The following is a 26,039-nucleotide window of genomic DNA, read 5'->3' as shown; positions in this document are numbered from 1 at the left end:
CGGAATGGCCAGCTGCTCGACATGTGATAACTGTAGCTACGAGGAGGCGATCGCCCACCTTCTCTTTGAGCGTCCTCGCTTCAGTGCACCAAGAAAAGAACTGTCAGAAGGTTTAGATAGACTTGACACAATCGCCCATTGTCGGCCTTAGGACACTGGCCGAAACCGTCCTCGCATGGAAAGCTTGGAGAGCGTTGTTGCGCTTCTTGCGGACAGCTAGTCTCAGAGACAGAGTTTAAGCAGCGTCGTTTATCGTATTATTGTCCTTTTTTTCTCTGTTCTTCTTTTCTTCTTTTGCGACATCTCTTTTCGGTCACCTTTATTCCCCTTACCCCTTTCTCCAGCACAGGGTAGCCAGCCGGTCTGAGAACCGGGTAACCTCCCTGTCCTTCCGTTTTTATTTTTCTCCTCCTCCTCTTCCCGATTTGTTCAACCCTTAGTGCTGAGATTGTCCACGTGCTTTATGAAGAGATAAGGGGCGAGGAGGAATGACGCGTGTCAGGAGAGTACTGAGAGCGATAAACAAACAACTCCCTCCTCTTTGAACTCTGAGTAGTCTAGGGGCTCTTAAACAGTCACGTGTGTACCCGACTGGCCGCCTATGAGAAAGGGAGAGGGGGGGTTATTAGTGAGAACGAAGATAGGTCGGGCTAGGATAATAGTCCTCAAGCCTTCTACGTTGCTCAGAGGGAGTCATGATCGAGACGCTGCTCATTAAGCGAGACGGGAAAAACGCCTGCGACAAAGATTAACTGATAGCAAGGCACCTCTTCGTTGAGGACATTTCCCCCGAGGCGTTGATTTGGCCGAGAGATAAGGCGAAAGCGAGGAAAGGCCGTGGGACGATGTCTGCTGCACAGATAGCGACAGTGCCGTTATGGACCTCGTTATGATAGACCTGCAGAAAAGATATAAAAGGACCGCTTAAAATGTACCTTTTTTGTCCACCTCTGCGATGCCTGTTGTATGGACTTTCTGGTGGTAGATTGCAACGTCCTGTCGTTATACAGCTACTTGAGTCTCACTGTACGAAACTGTATGTGTTCTTGGCGAGAATGGAGGCTAGACAATGAGGTATACTGTCAAAGTGCCGTTGGTTATATTAAGAGACTTCGCATTGCAAGGGACACTGATGTGAAACAGTGAATCGGCTCAGATTGACAAATTGTTTCTGAGCACTCTAATGTCGTTAATTTTACCATCATAGGTTTATTAATACAGGAAAAATCTGGGTCAAAGCTTGATTTTTAAAATTCGCGCCGAAATCTCCGCGCGTGACGTCACGGATTTCAAATTGTATTTTTCGTATTTTGACGACATTTGCTCGAGTAAACTTCCTGAAATTTGGTGCGTTAAATGTATACGGCCCCTTCAGAGGACAATGTAGTTCATTTTGACTGTTTGGGGACTACTTAGAACATGTCATTATGGCGTCGCTACCCAAGTTTTCTTTTCGCACGTTTTCTTGCTTACCAAGCGTTTTCTCGCGGCAAGTATGATGATTTTGGTATTGAAAGAGTGATTTCGTTTTCTCCTTAGTGTCCCTTTAAGATCCCTTGATGAATATTTGCTATTACGTCACGTCAGACGTTTAAGTATCGCAAAAAAAATCCAGCAGACAACCACTCTTTTGAATCAGGACAAAGCGAAGCTTCTGCGCAGCTTTGCGTTTTGCCCGAAGTGTGTGTGTGTGTGTGTGTGTGTGTGTGTGTGTGTGTGTGTGTGTGTGTGTGCGCGCGCGCGCGCGCGTGTGTGTCACCGAGTGGTTTAGGCTGTGGGAATGGAGAGCGCCTTCCCCATTGGCGCCTCGTTCCCCAGCTAGCGCGTGTGCCGGCCCAGCGCGTCTCGAGCGCCGGGAACCGCCGTTAAACGGCAACATGGCGACCGTGGCTACGGCGCCAGGCCAGGCCTTTTTGTCTGGTGCAAGCCATGCGTCGTGCTTGTCCGGCGTACAGACACGCGTCCGGGCACCGCTCTCCACACGTCACGCTAGCAGACGTCACTGACCACGCCTCTCTTCATTGGCCGCCAGTGACAGCCCCCTCTGCACGTGAGGTGTCTTCTGTCTGGCGCTGGCTCGCTGCGTCAGATCATCAGATGCTCTGAGGCCTGCACGAGAGGTTGACGCACGCGCTGCTCTGGCAGGCGGCTTCTCATCCGTGCGCTCGACTGCTGCCCTTTGTGTGACAGTCGTAGCGCCGTCGGCAAGCGCACACTCGATCGGTCTTGCGGAGTTTCCATGTACGGCCCGCAATACCGTGATTGTCGCATTGTGCATCATGTTGGATTAATAAACCCCTGTTTGTTGACATCCTGCCTCGAGTGCCTTTTCTGCGCCGTGGCGGAGAGTCGACGTACCCAGCCGCAGCGTCCTTGTGCGCGGCGGCTGTGGAGTACGTCGTGTCCCTACACGGTCGCGCTCGTATAGGGTAAGCTTCTTGCAAACCTATCTCTACAAGGTATGCGTGAAATGTTTTCAGAGTCCTGATTTTGTTGTTTCATGGCTAGTGCCACGCCGTTGACTGTACGTTACCGGTTCGCGTGCGTTTTCCTTTTAAGGAACAGTTTCAGATGCAAATCAGTCCCACAGTGTCTGTCCTTCGCTTTTCTCCTTGCGGTACCTTCCGCTTGTGCTCAGTTCCCGGCAGTTACGTTTTTGATGCTCACATTTTTTTAAAACCCTTTACAGGTAAACGGAACACCCCGCACGCAAGTGCAAGAGCCAAGCAGAATACGGCTGCCCGAGCAAAACCGGTTTGAGCGCTCCGTTAGCCATGGGGAGGTTGCGGATTCGGCCCCTGTACGGACGGTAAGCTCTTTGTCCTTTCACTCCCGTTTCCGTTTTAACTTCATCTACTCATGTACATGAATGACTGCTACCCATTTACAAGCATTAAGAGATAAGTGATCATTATGATCGAGATGGGGGATTCCACTAACCTAACACAGGGTCCCTTATGCATTCGCCTAACACAAATCGAAGGCGAAAGCCATCTTCTTTTTCTTCTCACTCGATGTATTGGTCCTTCTCCGCCCCTCTCCGAAATCTTTCTGCACCTGACGTGGTTTTGCACGGCCTCCGGGATCGCAGGAATTGCGAGCTTTCTACACCTCACCTGGTTTTCCACTGCCTCCGGGATCGGCCGTCCTTTGACCAAGTTCCGTCATGCGATGACTTCACGTTACGTGACTTCGTGTTGAGTCACGATGACGTCACACGTTTTGGCGATTCGCGACGTAAAATGGTGATGTCATCGAGTGATGATGATGATTTTTTGCATCACTCGTGTTGACGCTGATGCCGCCGGCGGTCACTTTTCGCGTTCAATAAGGCGTCTAGGGCTTTGGCCTTAAAAAAAATAAAAATAAAAGAGAAACGCGAAGAAAAATTAACATACAAAATCTACGGTATCAAGAGCGAGCCGTACGAACTCCCAGAGCGTGCAGAAGTAAAATTATAAAAAAAAGAAGCCAAGCAGCTTCCCCGCAAGTAATTCTCAGCGCAGTACCGTCGCCAATATCTCGCTTCGGTCTGCCTAATTATTGCGTATGGTGCCGAATGGAAGGACCGGGGAATGCCCCTCCGCTAATATGTTCTCGGGTGCTTTTCGCAGCGCCTATTTGGAAAGCCCATTAATGGTCGGTATTATGCACTTGCCTTACTGCAACTCATTCTCTCCGCTTCTTTAAACATAACGTACAGTGCCAAATAGAGTAACGCATAAAAAAAAAGGAATGAGTCATGCCGGGCGATTACAGCGCGGTAACAAACGAGGGACAGAACAAGTAAGGGTATAAAACCACAGAGAGCAAAGGCCAAATGTGAGTAAAACGAACGGGAGTAAGCCCGAAGTGATTATTTATTAAAACCAAGGAAGGCAGAGCGTAAAGAAAGAGTGTACAACAAAAGAAATGGAACCAAAGGGTGTACAACCGAGGAGAGTTATTACCAGAGAGAGTAAAGCCAAAGAGATTTAACGAGAGTAAAGCCAGTTAGACTAATACCTCAGTGACTTATTAAAATCAAGGAGGATAAAATAAAGAATAAAAAAAATCGAGTGAAATCAAGGAGTGCAAATAAAAAGAATAATACAGAAGAGAGTATAGCCAAAGTGAGTACAACCAAAGAGATTTATTATCAAAGAGATTAAAACCATATAGATGTAAGTCTAATGAGTGTAAAACCAATTATATTAATACCGGAGTGACTATTAATAAAATCAAGGAGAGCAAAAATAAAGAAGAGTTAAATGAAAGGGAGTAAAGCCAAGGAGAGCAAAGCCAAAGGGTGTTATGACAGAGAAAGTGAAAGTAAAGAGAGTAAAACGATAAGAGTGTAAAACCAAGAGTGAGTTAAGTTGTAACGGTGAGATTAGTTCCACCAGCTTTGTACATATTGCGCGCGCTTAGAGTGGGGATGAAATGTCGGCGCGCAGACACTTCTGCCTGCAGGGATAATGAGTGTTTCCATTTGGTGATTTTAGTCCATTTATTCTCATTATTGCTTCGGATTAGCGGTACTTACGAGGAGGGACATATTTCTGGCTCTGAGGTTTCACGAGATGAAAAAGACAAGCGTCTTGCATGCTCGCGAATGGCGGATATCGGGAGATCAGAGCGTAGCACGAAGGAGGGTGTTTTAGCGTGTGTGAATACAGGGGAAGTTCAAAAGGGGTTTGGGTACGAATGAAGTTGGACAGGAAGAGAGAAAGAAATCACGCCATCTCCCGCTAAAGGGGACCATGAGGCGTTGCGAAGCAGCGTTTCGGTATGTCGAGCCCGCGTTTCAGAGGGGGAGTGGAGAGAGGAGCGGGGGAGTGGTGAGGGGAAGGGGGAGAGTGAGGTGGAGAGGGGTGGGGGAGTGGAGAGGAGGTGTATAGAGAGGGTTTGCGCATGCGCAGTAGGGATGGTCACGCCGTGCACCACCACCACCACCGGTTTGAACTCCGCCATAAGATGCTTCGCATCTAAAGAAAAGGAGATTGAGGGGGTTTCTATGGATTAGTGTTCCGTAAAGGTGGTTGACGCTTAACAGCTAGAACAGAGGGGCCTCAAGCACGTTGCCAGCGGGCCGCATGCGGCCCGTGGACCTTTCGCTTGCGGCCCGGCCCGCTCATAGCTCTTTTCGTCCCACATTTTAACAGCGGAGATGTCTAAGCCGGGCTTAATGTGCCTGCTGAATCCGGAAACTATCATCATCACGAACCGGCACGCACCCTCTTCGTCCTCCTCTTCATCTTCTGCTTCGCTTCCAAAACACGTGCGCCGATTTGCAGGGTGGGGAATGCCCATTGGGCGTTGGGAATGCCATAACTCTGACGGGCGAGAGAACGAGTAGAGAGAGAGAGAGAGAGAGATAAAGAAATAGATAGAAAGAAAGACAAAGAGAGGAGTAGAGAGAAAGAAAGGAATAAAGACATAGAAAGATAAAAATACAAAGACATAGAAAGAGAGAGAAACATTTAGAAAGAAACAGACACGAAAAAGAGATAGAAAAAACAGAGAGCAAGACAGGAAGAGAAAGAAATAGATAAACAGAAAAAAAATAAATAGAAAGAAAGCAATAGAAAGAAACAGATACAAGAAAAAAGAGATAAAGGAAACAGAGAGAAAGACTAAGAAAGAAAAGAAAGAAAGAATAAAATAAAGAGAAACAAAGAAGGCCACCCAGCTGATCTCTTCCTTCACCCCTAGTGCGAACCTTCCATAAAAAAAAAAATTTTATAAATATGTTCATGAGCTGCACAGACGGGACTGGTGTCAAGCATTTTTTTACTGGTACACCCCACCGGGTCACTATGTGTTACATGATAAGCGTGGAACATAAACTGTATATAACACAATCGCCGTCCATGTTTCAGTGATTCTGGAGATCGGTATCGATATGTTTCTCAAAACTTAACCTCAAGTCTCCTGCAGAAATGACTTGGGGTTTGCGAATATTCGAAAATATCGAATAACGAGTCGAATAATCTGTGTTCGATGTACCGAATGTTTTTCGAATATTTTTCGAATAATCAGCAACGACGAAAATCGCTCGAAGGAAGGAGACGTTGGAACAGCGATGGGCAACTTTTGTGGTTCTTGCGTACTTACGTACCACGTACTTACGGGACTATTGACGCTATTGATCACAGGATGAAGGCATTTTTCCTTTAAACTCCAGCGTCTCCGAAGTCACAGTGTCATCAATCCACTATCTTCACCGAGACATTCATGACAATGTTAACTCATGAAAATTCCTTAATATTTATGCATCGTTTTTTTTTTAACACGAAAGTGTTTTATGCCGGGGTCCACCAAGACTTCAGTGACGTATTTCCGTCACGGAAATGACGTCGAAAAAAATATACACAATCAGATGGCAAAGAAAAAAAGCTACCATCAACGGGCATCGAACCCACGACCGCTCGGTCCGCAACAACAGATGCCGGGCACGCTATCCACTGCGCCACGGTCACAGACTCTGGAGGCTTTACGAACGCGCCTTTTATGTCTACCACTCTCCCGGCCGGCGGGGTGGTGTTGACCTCTGAGAGTGGTAAGGTAATGTAATTCGTCATTGTTGTTGCCTCCGCGACTAGCACCTGCAACGCGTTTACGCGTCCGTTCCATTCGGCGTGTTTTCAATAGAAATTGAATTTTTTCAATGCCTTAACACACCGCGAGGTGGCGACCTTTGCCCAAGCGTCGTAAAAGCGTCAGCGTCGGCGTCGCTCATAGCAACACGCTAATCCACACCAAACATAGCTCTGCGACGCGCGCCTGCGTCACCATGGCTGTAACACTGCGTTCCCCGCTAACGCGCTCGCCCCGAGAAAAATAGCGGCCGGGCTACCGGGGCGGCGCGACGCGCTTTGCGTTTCCCTCTTGTGTGGCCGTGGTGTTCAGTCACAATTTAACATGCCGCGGGATGGCGACCAAGTTCTGCGTCCAATATGCGACGCTCTTCTGGCTATCACACCTCGTTCTCTGATTACGCTTTCACCGTTAACTACTACAGCTACCACAAGGGTTTGTTTATTCATTTAACATGGACGTTAGTCGTCGGGATGGAGATGTACCACCAATCATCAAAGTGGGTGCATCCACGTTAAACGGTGCTATAGCTGCCAGACATCAATACACATTGTACAAACTCTCTTATATCAATGTACAGTAAACATTCAGTTACTTCTGTAAGGGCACGCTTTACTTTCGTGTTAATCCGATTCCTATGACGGAGGGATCAACCATCTTTTTTTAAATCTGTTGACAAAGTATCACCTTGAATAATATAGTCACTGCTCTATTTCAGGCTGCATTTACAAAATACTTCGAAGGTTATAGTTGCAGCGGTATACGAGCCTGCCTCCGTTTAAATAACTGTGGTATTTTTTGTCCGTTAAACGTAATTCTAATGTTCCTTTCTTAAAGATTGAGCATATTTGTTTCAAATAAAATGTTGTGGTATTCTTGAACTGTTTCGAAAATTCTTACGTTACCAATCTAGCGCTGCTTTCAAAATTGTTACCTTACTATTCGAAAACTATTCGAAGAATATTCGATTTGTATTCGTATTCGATTCGGTGTCATCACTACTCGATTCGTATTCGATTCGGTTTGAAAATGTCTGACGTTTTTGATGGAGTTTGCAAACTTTTAGGCATCTTTAAAGGGTAACAAATGGCAACTTTAGCCTGAGGCTGCCGAAGGAGTTTGTAAGCTCTTTCAGCAGCCCGCCAAAGCGCGAACTGTAGGTAGCTTACTGACAGTCTAAAGCGGTCTCACGTAAAGTACCGAAGGCTTACGTAACAGGCAAGCGACGAGAGGCAATACGAGTACGATTATGAAATAGAGACATTTTGAGGGATTCGGTATGTGCGGATCGGAGTCGTGAACGGTTCTTTTCTGCAACGTGGGCGAACGAGTGGCTTTTTCAAAGAGCGTGGGAGTGGTTGGGAAATACACAAAGGTCTTTTTTTTTATTATTTTTTTGAAAACTGAGAGTTGTCGGAGAAGTCACGAAAGAAATGAAAGGGGCTCGTAACGTAACACTTCCAGGCCGAGGCGAAAAAGAAAACGAGTCAGTGGAAAACAGTTTAAATAAGATATTTAAATATGATGGAATATGAGATCACGTGATGTTGAGAATCCTCATCATGTGATCTGAACGCTGCACATGATTGGTCAACGCGAGATCACGTGGGCTTGCGGCTCAGCCAATGGCGTTTCAGCGGACGGCTGCTGCTGCTGCTGCTGCTGCTGCTACTACTACTACTACTACTACTACTACTACTGCTACTACTACTACTACTACTACTACTACTACTACTACTACTACTACTACTACTACTACTGCTACTACTACTACTACTACTACTACTACTACTACTACCACTACTACTACTACTACTACTACTACTACTACTACTACTACTACTACTACTACTACTACTACTACTACTAAAAAAACAGCCCGGCAAAGGGAGTTCGTGACGGCAAATGTAGATACGGCTGTGCAGGCGATTTGTGGAAAGAGGAACGTAACAAAGGGAAAAGGAATGGGAGAGAGCTGAACGGTCTGAGATACGTAGTTTAACGGGAAAAAGTATGAACGTGCAGAAACGAATGGCCAGAACAAAGGTTATAGAGAAACAAGATTGAGGAAAGATTAACTCCCTAAAGAGGAAAAAAGAAAATAGAATGAAACCTGGAGCAAGGAAGGAGGTGAGGGGGAGTACAAGGGGAGTTATGGCGCAGATATACACCGCAAGAGGGCAATGTCACGCTGCCGGTCGTTCCATGCATTGGGGGGCTGCTCCCTCGTCCCTGTGAGGACGGGCCGTGCCATTTGATAATTGCGGGACAACGCCCATCCGGCGGCCACCCACGACCAGCGCTGACGACGATGACAACGAACTGCGTGGTGGGCTGTCGTCGTCGGCAATGTGCACGCAAAAATCCTAGTGCTCTCGCACTTCGGAGTTTTACTTTTCTTTTCTTTCTTTCTTTCTTTCTTTCTTTCTTTCTTTCTTTCTTTCTTTCTTTCTTTCTTTCTTTCTTTCTTTCTTTCTTTCTTTCTTTCTTTCTTTCTTTCTTTCTTTCTTTCTTTCTTTCTTTCGTTTTCTTCGGTGGATCCCGGGATCTAGCTGCCACGGTGACGCGTCGAAAGACAAGGGTAAACGGTAATCCGCGTCAAGCTTCTTGCGTCCAGTGTTAGAAAGTAATTCCAAGATTAGTTACCTTATTGGGGAACACTAGGCTCTGCGAAATACCACACTGTCGCCGGAACACGCAGCTTGTTACAATGCTCTTTCAACGAAAAAGAAAAAAAGTACCCAAATCGAAAGGATTGGCAGAACGCAATTGCGAGAACCACGTTCTGTGAAACCAGCCCTTCACAAAGTGACTGGTCTGCTTGCGCCACTGCGTGACCAATTTCTTTAATCTCCTTGATGAAGCATCCCTGAATGCATGGCAACGGCTCCTTCGTTGTTATGCTATACAGGGTGTTTCAGATAACAAGCACCAACTATTAAAAAATTAAGCATAAACGCTACGCACCTCCAATTAACGCAGTATTGTTCTGAGCCATATAGAGCACGTCGGAAGATTTGGTCTGAGAACTGGCTAACCTTCCTGTCTTTCCGTTTTTCTTCTCCTCCTCCTCCTCCTCTTCCCATTCGCAAAGCTCGGCAATTAACAACGATTGCTTAATCAACTTTTTAAATTGCAACTCTAGAGAAAGATCTTCAATACAAAAGTTGTCGCGCTTGTTCAGAAACATCGAATTTTTAAGTGTCTGCTAAGATAACTACACTGCTTAATTTTTTTGTAAATCGCGCGAATTTAAAAAATACCACGTCACTGCCGTCTAACGCGCGGCGCTTTCTCTCAAATGTTAGTTGAACGAATTATCAAAGGCTGATTCGCGCACGGAAATCAATTTAACAGGCTATCGGTGAATGCGATGGACGTTAAGCGACAAAAAGAGCATACCGTTTCAAAAAAAAAAAAAAAAAAATCTTCAACGACAAAGCGGCAACCACGGAGCAAATGCAACATCAGTTCGTATGCAGCATTTGATGCAGCTTAGGCATTTTTTCTTTTCTTATCGCATCAATGAAGGAACGCATGGGAAGGGGCGAGGGGGACAGCGTGACGAAGACCGAGATAAAAGATTCACACACACGTGCGGCCGCTCTTTCGCAGATTTTTTTTTTAGACGGTAGGCCTACGCCCTTACCGTCATTTAGCGTCCATCGCAGTCGCCGATACAGCCTGCTCGATCGAGCTTCGTGCGCGGAGCAGCCTTTGATAATTTGTTCAGCTTACATTTGAGGGCACTGAAAGCAAAATTTCCTTCGGCACCTGTGTAGGCGACATATTAAAGCGAAAGCTCCAATGACTCATCAAATTCGAAAATTGACCATCGGCGTCGGCGGGCCGCGGCATAGGAGACGAGGGATGCAAAAAAATCATCACGCGATGACGTCACCATATGACGTCACGATGACGTCACAGATCGCCGAAATTTGTGGCGATGGCGACGTCATCGTGACGTCACGTGACGTCACGTGATGATGTCATTACATGACATCGTATATAGCTTGGCCAAAGGTGGTCCGATCACGGAGGCAGTGCACAACCAGGTGAGGTGCCTCCAATCTTGGAGGCAGTGCAAAACCACGTTAGGTGCAGAATGCTTCCGAAGGGTGGCGAGGCGCGGTCAATACATCGAGTTAGAAGAAAAAGAAGATGGCTTTCGCCTTCGAGTCGTCTTAAGTGATTGCATACGGGACCCTGTGAGTTCTGTGGAATAGCATGCGCTGTGGAATAGCAAAAGCGCTCCTTTGCAGCGAAGCCGTATTACCGTAGGTACCTGCGGTGATACAGCTTACTATTACTGCAGGTGCGTGCGCTAATTGTGAGGTTCCCACTGGGATAGGACGTGGCGATAGCCGACTGATGCAGCAGAAGTTAACTTATCCATGTGTCGAGCTTTTTGGTGATCTGTATAACGTGCCGCTTCACCTGAATAAATGAGTTCTTGAGCTATTTTGAGATGACGACTCAAGTTCACGCCTTGGTCGAGAAGATAGATGCATAAAGGTGCACGCTGCCTCGCGATTTTACTTTTATTAGAAGCGCCACATCGGTATTTCTTGCATTTAACGTTGAGCATCATCACACGCATTAAAAGAATACAGAGTGAGAAAAGTGAGCAACCTTCCCTTTCTTCGCAAACCGATGGTTGTTCGCGCATACTACAGAATATTGTGCCTTGTCAAGTTAGGCACCTGTCACTCGTCTTAGCGCACCATTCATTACAACACGAGAAAGTATGAAGATTGAGAATTTTTACGTTGACTTGCGTGTAGCGCAGAATTAGGAAGGACTTCGTGTTCCTCGAAACGCACTTCCGCCCTGTGACGCCTAAGCCCTTTCCTTTTCTTTGTTTCTTTCTTTTTGATCGTACTGCCTCTCGACACTGTTTTCAAGTTTTCAAACGCTTTCTTCCGTCCTTCCTTTCGGCGGTCGACGTAGATCTCACTGCAAGTCGGTTCTTTTTCCGTTTTGCGGACTAGCTTTTAAAACTCGCTCACTTAGCACTTCGGAAAATGGAACGCGGAAAAAAAAAACGAAAGCAAGAGGTAGATTGGAAATCTGACGAGACGCATAGTCCTTATACTTCGGGAATCTTTGATGGAGAATTCATGTTCGCGGGGAGACAGCCCGGCAAAAATTCTCAGCTATTCTTTCTTGGCGCGACAATTTTCGCACTCCCATCAACCACACGTGTACTGCGTTTTCCAAGCTTATTCACGGTTCTCTAACGTCCTTGCGTTTCGTGCGTTTAACGTTTCTTGCGTCCATCACGAATATTGTATACTCTGCTTTGCAAAAGAACATCGGGAAACATCGGGGAACAAGGTAACCGCTAACAACTAAGGAACACGACGACGGCGTAGAAGAGCGCTACTGACGATAAAAAAGGATAGGCTCTATCTACGTTTGACGTGTTTGATCGAGTAAAGAGAAAATATGTTTTAGTGCAATACATAGTCACGCGCTGAAGTTGGCGTTGTTCTTTCTTTGCGCATGCAGCGCCATCTGACGACAGGCGAGCGAAAATGGGCTTTTTTTGCCCCCCCCCCCCTTAACGCTGGAAATATGTCGACGTCACTGTACTCCAAAATCATAACTTCCTTCCTAACTTCCAAATGCGTGCAGTGCGCGGAAGGCCTACGGGAGCTTCCATCAACCAGTCAGCAACGGAAACGGCAGCTTTGACGCCTGCAGAAAACTAAGGAACTTGTGCGGTACGAAATCCTTCGAGAAGCTTCCGTTCGATCGGATGCTATGCGGTAGGGTTATCAACAGGGTCCTACGATGGAGGAATCATAAGGTCTGGTTATCTACGCTGGTTGACTGACGTAATCCGTAGCTTTCGCTGCGCTGCTACGAATTTCGGTCAAATCTGGCTTAAGCAGCATCAGTAGAATGCGTTATGACAGCCAGTCGGCGCGCCGCGAACTGTCGGGAAGTCTCGTGAAAGACTCGCAGATAGCAACGCTGACGAAGTGCATACGTCAAGAAACAGACGACACATCAGTGCCTTCCGCCGTCTGCTTGCGTTTCTGCCTTTTTTGTCATCAAGATCCGGGAAATGCTCTAAGCTGCCATTCAAGTTTGAGCGTTTGTCAAACTTGCAGAGTTTCCTGTTCTAATGAACCGTCCCCAGACGCTGGTGTAGAGATAGTTAAAAAATAAAATATATATACTACCACGCAACTCAGCCTCTTGTGACGTCTGTTATTTACAAGGTTGTACCTGGCTTGTTTTCCTTGGGGTACGTTTGTACTGGAAACTACGATGCACGGCTTCTAGTACATGACGGAAAACCTTGTTTTTGTGTACCCTTCTGACGAGAGACCGAGCTCACTGTTTTTAAAAAGAAACAGAAAACTCGTTCGTGGCATGTTTTTTACTAACCCTAACGATGGAACGTTCAGGTCGCCTTCGAAAAAAAATGCTGGAAAAGATCGCAGTCATGTCTGCTTTTGACGCGAAGGTTCTAGAACTTTCGCGCAAAACATGGTCTTGGTTATGTTGGTTAGCTCGTTGTTTCTTTATGAGTAAATATTCTGAAGCTCTTCTAGTGCGCAGTCATGGTGTAAACTCGTCGACGAAGGCAAAAGCTGTTGAACAGGCGAAGTTCTCGCCTTATGTCTCTCGTGTACAGTTGTCGCATTCTTTGGACAACAGGAAAAATTGGCTCTTGTAAACCTAGTTCCTTAACTCTTGTAAACCTAGTTATCGCGAGCGGAAGTAGATGCTTGAATTTGTCTTGGAAAGACTATGCACACAGGCGGAGGCTGCAGTAGCTTCGATCTTGGCACGCTTCCGTGCTTGGTAAGCTTCTCTATAACGTGCTAATCCTACCTCCATGTGATCCAATCTCAAGTAGGCGACTCTGCTTTTGCTTGAGATTTCGCAGCCTGCCGTGTAGCTACATCCAATAAATTACTGGATTCAGCCTGTAGCTTGCGCTGAAGCGCACGCACAGACAGCTCAGCCGACGCGCAATCCACGGCGAGTTAGCGACCAAGCGGCGGTGAAGCAGCCGTTAAACCTTCGCCTGGTCACGTGGTGCCGCCGCGGCGAGACTCCGAGCGAGCGCAGCTGCGACGCCCCTCCGCAGCGGATCTCGTGGCGTGACATAGAGCGAGATAGACGCAGGGATGAAAGAGCAGCAGCTGCGGCTGTAGCGTCTGAGTTGGCCAAGAGCGTTCTCCTATTACACTCTGGCTCTCGCCTCGAGCCATGCGGCTCTTCTTTTGCCAAGGCCGACCAGACGCTCCTTCCGTTGCGCTTGCGCTCGGCTGACTCAAGGTCATCGCGGCGCGATGAATGACCTTGAGAGACATGGAGCGGTAGAGCTTTCGCTATAAATGTCTGGCGTACTGTGTGATCCGCGCTCTGGGATAAGATTTGTGCGAAACTAGCTGCCTTTTTGAACAGCGCAAGAAACACGGGTAGAGAGGCTAAAGAGGCGATAAACTGATGTTCATTTTCAAAAAGACAACATATAAACATACATCTGGTCATGCGCAATGACTCCGTCCGACATCCTTTCTAAGCATATGGCAGAGCACACCGGGTGAAAGGACGAATGCACGAAAACAAAACTACAACACAGCGCTTGTTTGTTCTTTATTTTCGTGTTTCATCGTTTCATCCTGTGTGGGCTGCCATATGCTGTAATGATCGACCAACTAGCCCACAAGTACATTTTAAACCTTTCTAGCTTCGACATCTATAGAAACTAGCTCGAGGAGTGCGACACAGTCGTGATAAACGACGTCACGCTGCGCGCTGATAATCCGCATGAGAGTGGATTCCGCACCTCGCACTGCGTACGTGACCTCCTTGACTAGACAATAAATACGGCCGCCGGCTGCATTTGTATCGGTGCGTGCAAGTGGACTGGTGGGTCGGCGAAAATTTGGCCAGTTGGCCCCGTAGTTCGCATCGCCAGCAACCAGGTCACGTACGCGCAAATTGGCCTTAATCGACGTGAAGCGCTCTTGATTGCTTACCCTTTTAAGTGCGGAGCACTTTAGGGGCCCGGCTTGTAGTCCATCTATGTATCTTATGTGGCGGGATCACGCTCACAGTAAAGCGCTCAATACAGGCCATAACTAGGCTAGCAATGCTCAAAACAGGGTTAACATTAACGAACAAGGTCTAAAATAATATATTTAGCAGAAATAACCAAGAAGTAATCGCAATAATAACTAAGTCTCACTAAAAAAACGCCAGGCCTGCGCGGAAAGCGCAGCACAGTCACAGCGAAAGCTGGAAGAGCGGCATTTCTAGAGCCCGTTGTAAACTCTCTTGGGGCTACTCATAAAAGTACACTAGTAAAGTATCCACTACGCTACAAATCACAATATTTGTGAAGTTGGGAAGCACCTACAACGCCATTATTCCTCATTGTGCGCAGAAGCGAGGTTCCAGCTACACATATGTAAGGCATTATGTGCACTTTGTTTACGTGACGACTGATGACGATGAAGAATGGTGGCTCAGCCCTTGTAATGGGTTGGAAGCTTTAAACGGCTCACCAGTTACGTAATTCTCATTATGTGACGCCCGGTCGCTATTTCACTCTCCCACCATGCAATATAACATACGTTGACGTGAGAAAGAGAGACAGAGAGAGGAGAGAAGAACTTTATCGAGACCCTGAGGAAATGGATGATGGGCTTATGGGCTTCCTTGGCAACCAATGCAAGTGCACTTGCGAGGAACCCACTACGCTATACCTCATCATAATTTGTGTGACATAGGGAAACAGCCACTATACCATTTTTCGTCATTCAACGGAGAGCCGTGGTACCCGCTAAAAACATGTAAGGCATTATGCGCACTTTGTTGGTGTTGTGCCTGATGACGATGAAGAATTATTTCAGAGCCCCTTGTAATGGGTTGGAAGTATTCAACAGTCCACTCGATGCGCAATTCGCATTGTGTGACGCCTGGTTACAGAATTCGCGTTGTGTGGGGCGTGGTTGTTATTTCTCTCTTCTACCACACTAAATTACATATGTTAATGTGGTTCCTTCTGGACATGAAGCCTGTATAGCGTCTTTTTGCAAGGCAGTTCCAAGCACCGGCATGGCTCTGAGGTACAACACTAGGCTCCCACGCAGAGGGCCCAGGTTCGAACCCCGTTCCATACTGGAATTTTTTTCTTATTTCGTTTTTTTTTCTCATTTCGAGCGATAGTGGTTACGGACACCGGCGGCGCCGGCGGCGGCGGACAACTACGGCGCCAAAAACGGCCGCTGAAATGATCTCATAACAGCTTTCGCTGTAAAACGTTTCGGAAGCTTGTGGCTGACTCTGCGGCCGCGTAAGAGAGGGCGCCACCGCCCAGCCGAGCGATGGAATGCACCTCCCCCTGCGCTTCGCCAGCGCTGCGTTGCTACGTGTGACGGGGGAAACAACTTGACGGAAGTAGCTGCAGAGGACGCGTATTTCAACAGCCGTAACAAGCAGGAAGTCAATAAAGCGGAGCAAAAAGTATCGCCCATGTCGCACAGCGAGTTTGCGAATCTCCCTAACAAGTCTCTACTCGGTGCCGGGGAATACCCTACATGTTTACCTCAAACATTGACGTCATCGACGGTTTGGTAAACGGAGCAGTGAGAACTCTACGAACGGGAATTGCTGGGTGCCCGTGCTGCGCACTTCCTCAGGTTTCACAGTAGTGGAGCTGCCATAAGTTTTTCTGTCGAAGACCTCCTCTTTTTTTCGCTTATCAGAAGCCCTTCCCCCCCCCCCCCCCCTACACACAAACACACACGCACGTACACAATAAACGAACATCTTGACAACAGCGCAAAAACGACACGGACAAGAGAAGACAGAAGGACAAACAAGAGCGCTCAGGACGTTGGCAATCTTTTAGGGGCGTAGCTCCTCTTAGTCTAACCTTGTCACGTCTCCGTTGTCCGGCGTAAACGGATCTCCCGTACAGTACGTGATATGTATCGCCCTCTCCTCTCCTACGCTTCCCCCTCATTCTCCTCTCTCAGCTTCGCCCACTCATCATCATTCACTCCGTGGATATGCTGTGATTTTTTTTTTTTTTTTGCTGCTGTTCACGTCGAAGTGACTGGAATTTTTTCATGCTCGTTGTTGTTTTTCAGGATTCAGAATGGTGCCTTCTGACGTCATGTGTGAAGTGGTCACACTGGTAACAGGTTGTCAGTATATAAGTGTGCTTGTATTCTCAAATAATATTTAGTTTCGAGTTCGCCGCTGTGGTTTGTGTGTTTTTCGTTGTTTTTAAGATTTTCAAGAACTATTGCCAACTAGACCAGCTGTCAATTCTTACAGAATAAACCGCACGGCATAAGTTAGCGCGAGATCGGGTAGACAATATTTTACTCTTCCCATGAATACGGACAATAAAGTGTGTCTCGTAGCAACTGTGTCCACTGTTTTTTTTCTTCTTTCAGTCGGTATACGTTAGAGCTGACATCCCAGAAGCACTTTATAAAGATGAACGCTAAGTAAATATTTCTAAACTGATTTTGCAAGTTCAATTTTAGAATTTTTCAACGCAAAGAAAAACTGCAGTGCGATTGTTGAAGATTTTCATTCTCCCACACAGTGCTAAAACACACTAATACCCACCAGTGCTCTGTTTTGGTCTTTTCTTTTCTTATATAAATTTAAGCGACTGGTTAATTATTTTTTGGTGTAACTATATGAGTCATTCAGTATAAGCTGTAATTGGCTTTGTTTCTGGAGGAATAGTCAACATCAGCAATAGTCACAACGTCATTTCTTATGTTAGTACTGCCCGCAAATTGTCATTGTTCCTTTAGAACAAGGGGCGCCAGAAGAACATTTGCGGGACTTGATGTAGCACACTCGTAATTTGTCCAGTGTACGCTAGATGGCGACATCATGTTGCGTCACTACAATCATCTTCTACGGATGGTCGATTAAATTTTTTAATCGATTAATCGTTAATCATTAATCGATTTAGTATTTAATCGATTAATTGCTTTAGGTGGAATGTTTTAATCGATTAATCGGCATTTTTTATGGGTGCTTTAAATCCGATATCTCCTTGTTTGAGAGGCATCGTTCGTGTTTGATATGGACCCAAATGTCTTTATCAGACGCGCTGACGATCAAAAATTCCTACTTTCTAAAGTGTCGACGACGGGCCCCTTGTGTCCAGTGTGCGAAAATTCCCACTTTCGCAGACTGGACAGAAGGGGCCCGTCGTCGTTGGTTGATGTCGCGGATTCAAGTATCTGTGGCCATCATCCCTGGACTATTCGGCAGCAGGTCGTATTTTCTCGAAGCCTACCTACTCGAGCTCATCGAAACCGGAGGCGCGTTCGGGAACCACACTGGTTGGAAAGTCGCAGCTGAAACATGCAGTGTGGTGGAGGGTGAGGAAATCCCGAGAAAGGTAAAAGAGAGACGAGGAGGAATTAAATAAGACGCTCGCTCTCGTAAGCACGGCATCTTTTCTCGGTTTGTCGGTTAGATATTGTGGAAGCCCTACATAATACTACAATTGCGGACTGACGCGATCTTTCCCTTGAGGTCACGCATGCAGAGATTACACAGAAACATACTGGCCTCAAACAGACCATCGGTACAGGCAACTGCGGGAAATAGAGTGACATGAGTTTTTGCCTCCCACCTAGAATAAACAGCAGCTGCTCCAGTATACTCCGCAGGTTTCGTCTGATCGTTGCCTTAACACGGCGCCACTCGCACCTTTTCAATCGTGCGTACTGCCTGAATTGTGAGCGCTATCTAGTGTATCAGACATTACAACATAAATTTCGCGACTGTCCTTCTTTCCTGTCACAGCAGAAGACGGGGGCCTCTACCTCAAAGTTGTATTTCTCCCTAAATATCTGACCATACAGTATTACTAAATGCTACAAGGTCACTTCTTCAGTAGTAATGCACTGGATGCTAGACGTTCGGTAAATCGCCGCGTAAAGTTGAGGATTACATAAAGGGTCTATAAGACCCTTTTCACAATTCGCGAGTGCGTATTCCTGTGCTACATTTTTTGCCAACTAATGGCAGCAACTTTCGTGCTTCAAGTGGAGACGAGGTTGCACGTGCTGTCTAGTATCCGTGTTCGTGTCATGAGAGCCGAGTCTACATTTTCTGCGTCCCAGCGCTAGCCAACCCCGCTTGAACACTCCGTTTGAAGAAGTGACTAGCTGCCATTAATTGGGCTAACTGCATCGCAGGAAAGCTAGCTGAACAATTATGAAAATGGTATATATACCCTATAAGACGGACAGTTGGGCTAGTTGGTATACAGCATAATAAAAGATGGTTACAAGCGTCCTTGTCCTCTTTACGCTAGCAAACGTGTCTTATATATATACGGATAACCTAATCCTCTCCACATCATCGTATTTCATCACTCTTTCCCTCCGGTGCAGAGTAGCGGGCAGGGGCGTACTAGATCAGGCCACCCTCTCTGCCCTATAATATATTTTCTCTCTCTCTTTCATTGGTAAAGAATATTTTATTTGGTAAAGAGTAAAACAGAACGGCACTAAGAGCCAGTCAGGAAATAAGCAGCGCATATTACAATGCCGCACTTACACAAGAAATGAGTAAAATCGGAGGGTTGAATAAAATACAAAGAAAGTTGCGATCGACACTACAGGCGACGAAAACTACTCGTTTATGAAATGTAAGGAGAGATGCGTTTATGCGGCAACATGGTGAAACAGCGCGGCAAAAAACAAACACGAACAAAATAAGCACCAAGGCGATGCGCTGACACGTATGAAATTTACAGAAAATAGTAAACTTCTATGTTGAAAGTTGGCGAATCGCCGTGCTGCTTACTTTCTCAACAGTCCATTTTTGTTTTGTTTCGTGGGGTTGCTGCTCCGAACCACATGCTTTTTTTTATTGAGCGAAGAAATATCAGTTGTCCGAGATGCTCGGGCGACAACCGACACCTCCTTTGGGTCGCCAGACATCCAGCATGCGAAAAAAGGTGCGGTGCGGTCTGCGTCAAACGTTGCTAACAGTCCTTGTGGGTGAAGCCCGAATACATCAAAACAAAGCAGTAAACACGCATGGCAGCAATATCGCTAGTAATATTAACGGTGGTACTACCAGTGGTACTACCGATTGCACTACCGATAGTTTGTCGACAATAGCACTATCGATTGTTTGTTTGCGTTATCGACAGTTTAAAAGAAGCTATCGATGCTATCGATAGTCAATTTACCGATAGTTCTGCATGACTAATACTCAGGCGACGCTCAACTAGCTTAAGGGAGAGGAGGTGAAGGCAGTAGCAGCAGTAGACTGTGAGCCGGAGAGGAGCGGGCAAGTTCATTTGTGCCTCGATGGGGTGGAGGCGCCTCCTGCCCGGGCTTGAAGCATTGGGGAGTGCTTGGAGTTGGACGCCGTACGCGACGGAGATCAGGGCGAATTCATATCTTTCTCTATGGGGCAGGGGCGTAGCCACGTTAGGGCACACCGGGCCCGTGCCCCCCCCCCCCCCGAATTTTTTTTTTTTTTTGCCATAGCATACAGAGCAGTAAATGACACTCGACCACATCTGCCTGCTCGTCTCCACTACAGATCAAGGAGGTGCGCCCCCGAAAAAAATTTCTGCCTACGCCCCTGCTATGGGGTATGGTCGCCGCCAGCTCCGGGCTCGTTCTGCTAGCGCAGAAATATGCGCTGTAGTGAAAGAAAGCAGTGAAAGAGAGGCGATGTGCACGGCATCTGCATCTCACGATAGCGCGCCTCGCAGTCATGCGCTCCGGCCAAGGGGCGAGGTTGGGGCGGGAGTTGGGGTTGCCGTAATAGATTAATCGAATAGTTTTAATGGATTAATTCGATTAATCGAAAGGCGGAAATCGATGACAATTAATCGATTAATTGTGGACCTTTAACCGATTAATCGATTAATCTTTCATAGATTTTACAATCCCTATCATCTTGAGTAGCAGCAGTCTCTTTACTGTATGTCAAATCTGCTTCTTGCTGGCGAAAGCTCGCCAACGGGCACCGGCGATTGGTAATCAATCAATCAATCAATCAATCAATCAATCAATCAATCAATCAATCAATCAATCAATCAATCAATCAATCAATCAATCAGAATTTTACGCTATTCTGTGAGACAATAGGAAAACGTTCAAGAATGGAAGGTATGAGAGCCATGAATCTTTCTGTATTCTTTTTTCGTAGAGTTCTGTATTCTAAACTCATTTACCAGTTAGCGATGGTATTCGAACTAATGAGACATCCACATTCTTGGTTGAACTTGTCGCTGCTACCGAAAGCCAATCCAAACTATTAGTTCGAGTGCGTTTGTTGCGACATTTCGTCTAGCCGAATGTATGCCTGACATGCGAGGGTAGCAAACACCGATCTCGATGGCGGAACCAAGTAGCCGCTCTAATAACTCTGCTGGTGGAGCGCTGCTAAGCACAAGCCGGCTATTTATCATTGACTTCAGGAAGGTAATTTTATTGGCAACTTTATTGGCAAACGCCAGCAACAAAACGGTTGCTGGCGAAAGCGCCAGCACGGTTTCTTAATGGTGCGGGACGTCGCACGCTGATTACTATTTTCTGACGTGCCGTTCGTGGCAAGCATTATTTAACTGCACCGCGAACCCACATTCCAAAGAGAAAGTGTAATTTTGGGGGGGGGGGGGGGGGAAGCGTTTTTGAATACGACATGTCATGGTCGAAAACTTCACGCTCTCTGCATTCGCGATAACGTTTTTTTTTTCTTTTTAAGTGCGATCGACTTGGTAGATAGTAAGCCTGAATTCTTGTGGGCACATTCTCGCGGCGAAGTTCAGTCTACCCTGTGCCGCCGTCGCCGTAGTAGTAGCAGCAGCAGCAGCAGTAGGCATTACGAAGGTCACGTGACCAAAGGGGGAGGGAAAAAGAAATAAAACCTAATAATAATGGTGACGCTTTTCTTCAAATAAACAAAAGGGAATTATCATGATGATCGAGAACACTTTGCCGATACTTAGGAGCACAACCTAATGACTGATGAAAAGGGGCGACTGCTTGGCTGTCTGACGCTTTTGACAGCGAGGAGCCGGCTAGAATTTTTCAACCCGCATCACAAACACTACTTTCCTCGCCTAAGTTATCAGAAAGGCTCAAGCAATGTAAATTTCTACAAAAGAAAGCTATCTTATAAACCAATTATCGAGACTGAAGATTAAATAGAAGAAGAAATGCATATTAACTTACCTGAAGCCTGCGGCGTGAAGCCTACCCTATTTAGTGGCACAATACCAGCACTGCCTTATGTGAGACGCTCTAGCGGCTTGCGTTTTCTAAGAGTGTATTCAGTATTTCTTTAAAGTTGGATGCTTTCGGTCTTTTTGACGGCTTCTTGTTGCGCTTCCCGTCATTTCTCTCAAATTCCTCCCTCGAAGGTCTCTCCGTTCCTGTGTTTCCAGGGTAGTGGGTCAATTTAACTCAAAGTAGTCGCTGTCTTACACGCACTACGCTCTTCCAATTTCGAGGATATGAAACTGTTCCGACTGTGCGCCCGGAATACGATCACGGCCGTGGCTTCTTCGACCAGCGATAAATCACCACCGCCTACGCTATTGACGGTAATATAAAAACAAAAAGAAAACACACTAGCATAAGGCAAATAGGGAACTACAATGAAAATGATGTCGCTGATCGAGTCACCTCACGTCCAATGGTATAGCGAGTCCGCCGTCCGTTTCCGGACAGCGATGCGACGTCACCCTTTCCAGGTCCCCTACCCGTCTCCTTTTCTTTCCCCCCATGCCTTCGTCGTTGTGGTTGCTTCACCCTTTCCAACAATCTCCTTCCCCTTTAGTTCCATCCCTCCGTCGTTGTGGTCGCCATGGCAACGTTCTGGGACGCCCGTTTTTTCCCGCCGGCCGTGGGGATCTAGGGCTCTCTCCTCCCACGTGCCGAAAGTGTCGGCGGCTTTCCGCGAGATGGCGCCACTCGCCGAGCATCGGCGCTCGCGTTGACGCCGAGCGCAGCGCGAAAGACGCGCGCGCGCGCTCTGTCGCCGCGGACGATCGTCTTTGTATTGGCGCGCCGCCGTCAGCTGTGCGACGACGCCGCGTGTTTCGCGCGTCGTGCGGCTCGCCGTCGTCGTCGTCGTCGTCGCCCGGGACGGGACATCCTGCAATGCGCGACGATTGGGACGCCGTTGCGGCCGCGGCGTCCGCGGTCTTCACTGCGTGGGCTTCGTCGAATCTTCCGGGACACTTTTTGTCCTACGAGCGCTCAACAACATTGTCGTCAATGTTGCCCGCGGTGATGCGACGCGGGATGATATGATTCGTGCGACGACTTGCACCGATCGCTAAAATATGGTGTAACGACGGGTCGCTTGTGGCTGTGGTGCGCGTCTCTTTCCCCTCGCCTTCTACTTCTTCCTTGGTCCTTGTTACTCTAATTGCCGACGAACATTCCGCACTCGACTTTGCTCTTCAAGCCTGTTTGACGGACTGGCCTGAGACCGTTTCCTAGTGGACTTCTCCTTCCCTATCGCGCTAATACCCGTCGGGCTTTCACTAATCACCTCAGGTGCTTTTTAAAGGAAGGATAAAAAATCTACAACACGGAACCAAGTCTTTCTAAGGAGTGCTCATTCATGCGTTGCTTACAAACAGTCGCTGGTGACAGCTTGGATCTTCGGTTGACTACTTAACCGTCGCTATTGGAGAGCGCGTTCCTTGAGGAACATCCAGGACTTCTCGCTATTCAAGTCATGAGCGTTCATCGATGTACAGTTCTTGGATAGATTAGTCTGCGTGTCATACGTGCCCCTCTGTGATTACCACTCTGGAAGATATTCGTCTCCTCGCACGAAAGTGAACAGTTTCTGATCTCAAACTTGCATCGCGCTGCTCTACAGGTCTTTTGCGCTGTCTCCTCGACACGAATCAATTCAAGGTTGTGAGAAAACAAGTGAAACACCTCTTCTCTTAATTACCTTCACACGAGGGTGTCAAGCCGCAGCGTGAAGGCAACATTCGGGACGCTTCAGCAAAAGCGTATGGCAATCACAAGTCGTCGTCTTGTTCTCAAAACCTCTCTCGCCTTAACGCTCATCGTCGTCAGCATCAAGCTCAGCTGACGCCCCCGTTTAGTCGCTAATCGTTTTGACACTCGTGAAACGAGGCTTAATTGAGCCACTTCGTGTGTTCTGCCTCTTAAAGTGTTTTTCGTAGTCTTCTCTTCGTTGCTTTTTTTTCCTAAACCGGAATTCTTCGTTGTCGACGTCATCCGCATCGTTGAGAAGTCACCGCCTGTGTTGCCGCGAAACCACTTGACGATGCCGGTGTGGGGACCCTTTACAGACGCGTAATTCTGGTGCAACCCGTGTGTGTTTGTTTGTTTTTTATCGCGTATGCTTTGGGATCTGGGTGTGACCTGTTTCCCCGAGCGTGCGCTGTGGTTTTACGTCCGTCATTGGCTGAGCGACTTGGAAGGTGAGTTGATGTCACGTAAAGTTGATTGAAAAAAAAAAGTATTGATGACGGGCCCTTTGAATGGTAATCTTGCATGAACAAAAAGGTCGCAAGGTATCTCATGCGTTTGCCAAAGACGACTCGAAAGCGAAAGCCAGCTTCTTTTCTTTCTTCTCACTCGAGTGTGCTTGATCCCCCACCCCTCTCCCTCCCTTTCTCCCTCCTTCCTGAAAGCTTTCTGCACCCAACGTGGTCGTGCACTGCCTCCGAGATCGGAGGCATTGGACGCTTTCTGCACTCCACGTTGTTTTGCGGCGACTCCGGGATCGGCGAACCTTTAACAAAGCGACAATGTCATGTGATGACGTCATTATATGACGTCACAATGGCGTCATACATTTTGGTGATCTGTGACATCATGATGACATCATAGAGTGACGTCATCATGCGATGATTTTTGCGTCACTCGTGTTGATACTGACGCCACCGACGGTCACTCTTTGGCGTTTCATGACACATCTAACACTTTTGGTTTAGAAGAGAGAGAGAGAAAGAGAGAGTATCTGATTCTATTTACCTTTCGGTGTGAATCACGAGCTTCAAAGCTGTCAAAGCTGGGCTCTGCCGCATACCTGGTCATTATGCGGAAAAGCACGCTTTAAAGGCAGTGCAGACGCTGTAATGGTTTGTCTCTGCCGCAGCCAGGCAGTTCAGTGCAGAAGAGCACGCTTTAAAAGTAGAAAACATATCCCGGCTGCGCGCATAGGCATTTCGGTGGGCCCCTGCTTTCCGCCGTATTATAATTACTGCTCTTTAATTTATTAGAAGCTGTATATAGCTAGGCTAAACCAAAATTGGACCGTATTACGTACACACAAACTCGTAGCGCGTATGTACCACAGAAATTTGGCAAATCCCACCACTCTCCACTGGTCCTCTAAAAATGAAGGGGACAGACGGACGGCAAACACCAATTAAGATTTTTGGACATGCTTAACTAGTAATTGGAGAAAGACCTTAATGAATCACCGGGATTAACCCACTGCTAAACACAGGGGCCGGACGTTTCGGTTTCGCTGGTTAACAGTCTGTACGGAGTTTTTGGGTTGCGATTTGATTGCATCCGCAGTTATCAGTTTTGTAATTAAATTATATTTTATTCGTGTCCCAAATTTTGATTTCTGATTCGCGAACCATTCTAAGTACTCGGAAGCAGAAAGCTGTATCCACCTAGAGGTCAAAGCATCGAGCCGCAATAGAGAATCTCTTGTAATCAATTAAGCTGTTAGATCTGTTTCCTTTGTATCATTATATTACAAGCGAAACTAATTAACGCGACACATGGCAAGGCTATCACTTACTACCATTTTTATCATTAATTTATGCCTCGAGGCGCTTACTGAACGATGAATTTTTTTTTCTCCAGAAATGTACTCTTCAACATATCATGGCCGCAAGGCTTACTAGCTTTTAAAAAGGGATATGAACGGCACCAGTATACTAGTCTAGCCATTACAGAGCACCGCGCTGGGAAACTTGAAAGCGAAGTAATAAATGTAATCAGCTTTAGTCACTGGCAATGTTGTATCACTTTATTACTGCGTAAAGAGGAATCTATGAAAGCCTGATAATCTGGTTTCTGTAAATATATAATCTCTTTATGACCACTGACCCTTCTACTAACAAAAGTTAATTAATGAAATAAGCTCACATTCATTTTTGTGCACTCTAAGCACTAATTAGAGCTGCCATATAATTCCGTTATGTGGCAACAATCTAATCAGTGCCGTGGTTTCGATAAAAAAAGCATTCTTTTTTAATTTTGTGTTCCCGTCATCACCCTCATTCTTCCTTAAATAAGCGGATAACACTTTCTGAAGATCACTCAACTGCAGAAAAAAAAAATAAAAGCTTCAGTGGAAAAAGATTAACAGGCAAAGGAAAAATGCGCACAAGCTAGCGTTAATCAACGCTAACTTGCGCCTAAATTAACTGCGTACTATAACTTCGATAGCGTATCTTG

At 46.7% G+C, this 26,039-nt stretch overlaps 1 protein-coding gene across 1 annotated transcript in view; it reads left to right on the top strand.

Moving 5' to 3' along the window:
* Positions 1 to 26,039, top strand: part of LOC119405412 (uncharacterized) — a 75,761-nt gene that overhangs the window by 5,613 nt on the left and 44,109 nt on the right. The window contains exon 2 of the mRNA XM_049419394.1: positions 2,690 to 2,809. Within this exon, the coding sequence (XP_049275351.1) occupies positions 2,690 to 2,809 (120 nt within the window). The remainder of the gene's footprint in view (positions 1 to 2,689; positions 2,810 to 26,039) is intronic.

The sequence above is a fragment of the Rhipicephalus sanguineus genome, chromosome 9 (assembly GCF_013339695.2).
Source record: "Rhipicephalus sanguineus isolate Rsan-2018 chromosome 9, BIME_Rsan_1.4, whole genome shotgun sequence".
In the NCBI taxonomy this organism is placed as follows: domain Eukaryota; kingdom Metazoa; phylum Arthropoda; class Arachnida; order Ixodida; family Ixodidae; genus Rhipicephalus; species Rhipicephalus sanguineus.
This window is presented reverse-complemented; position numbering and strand designations above follow the sequence as displayed.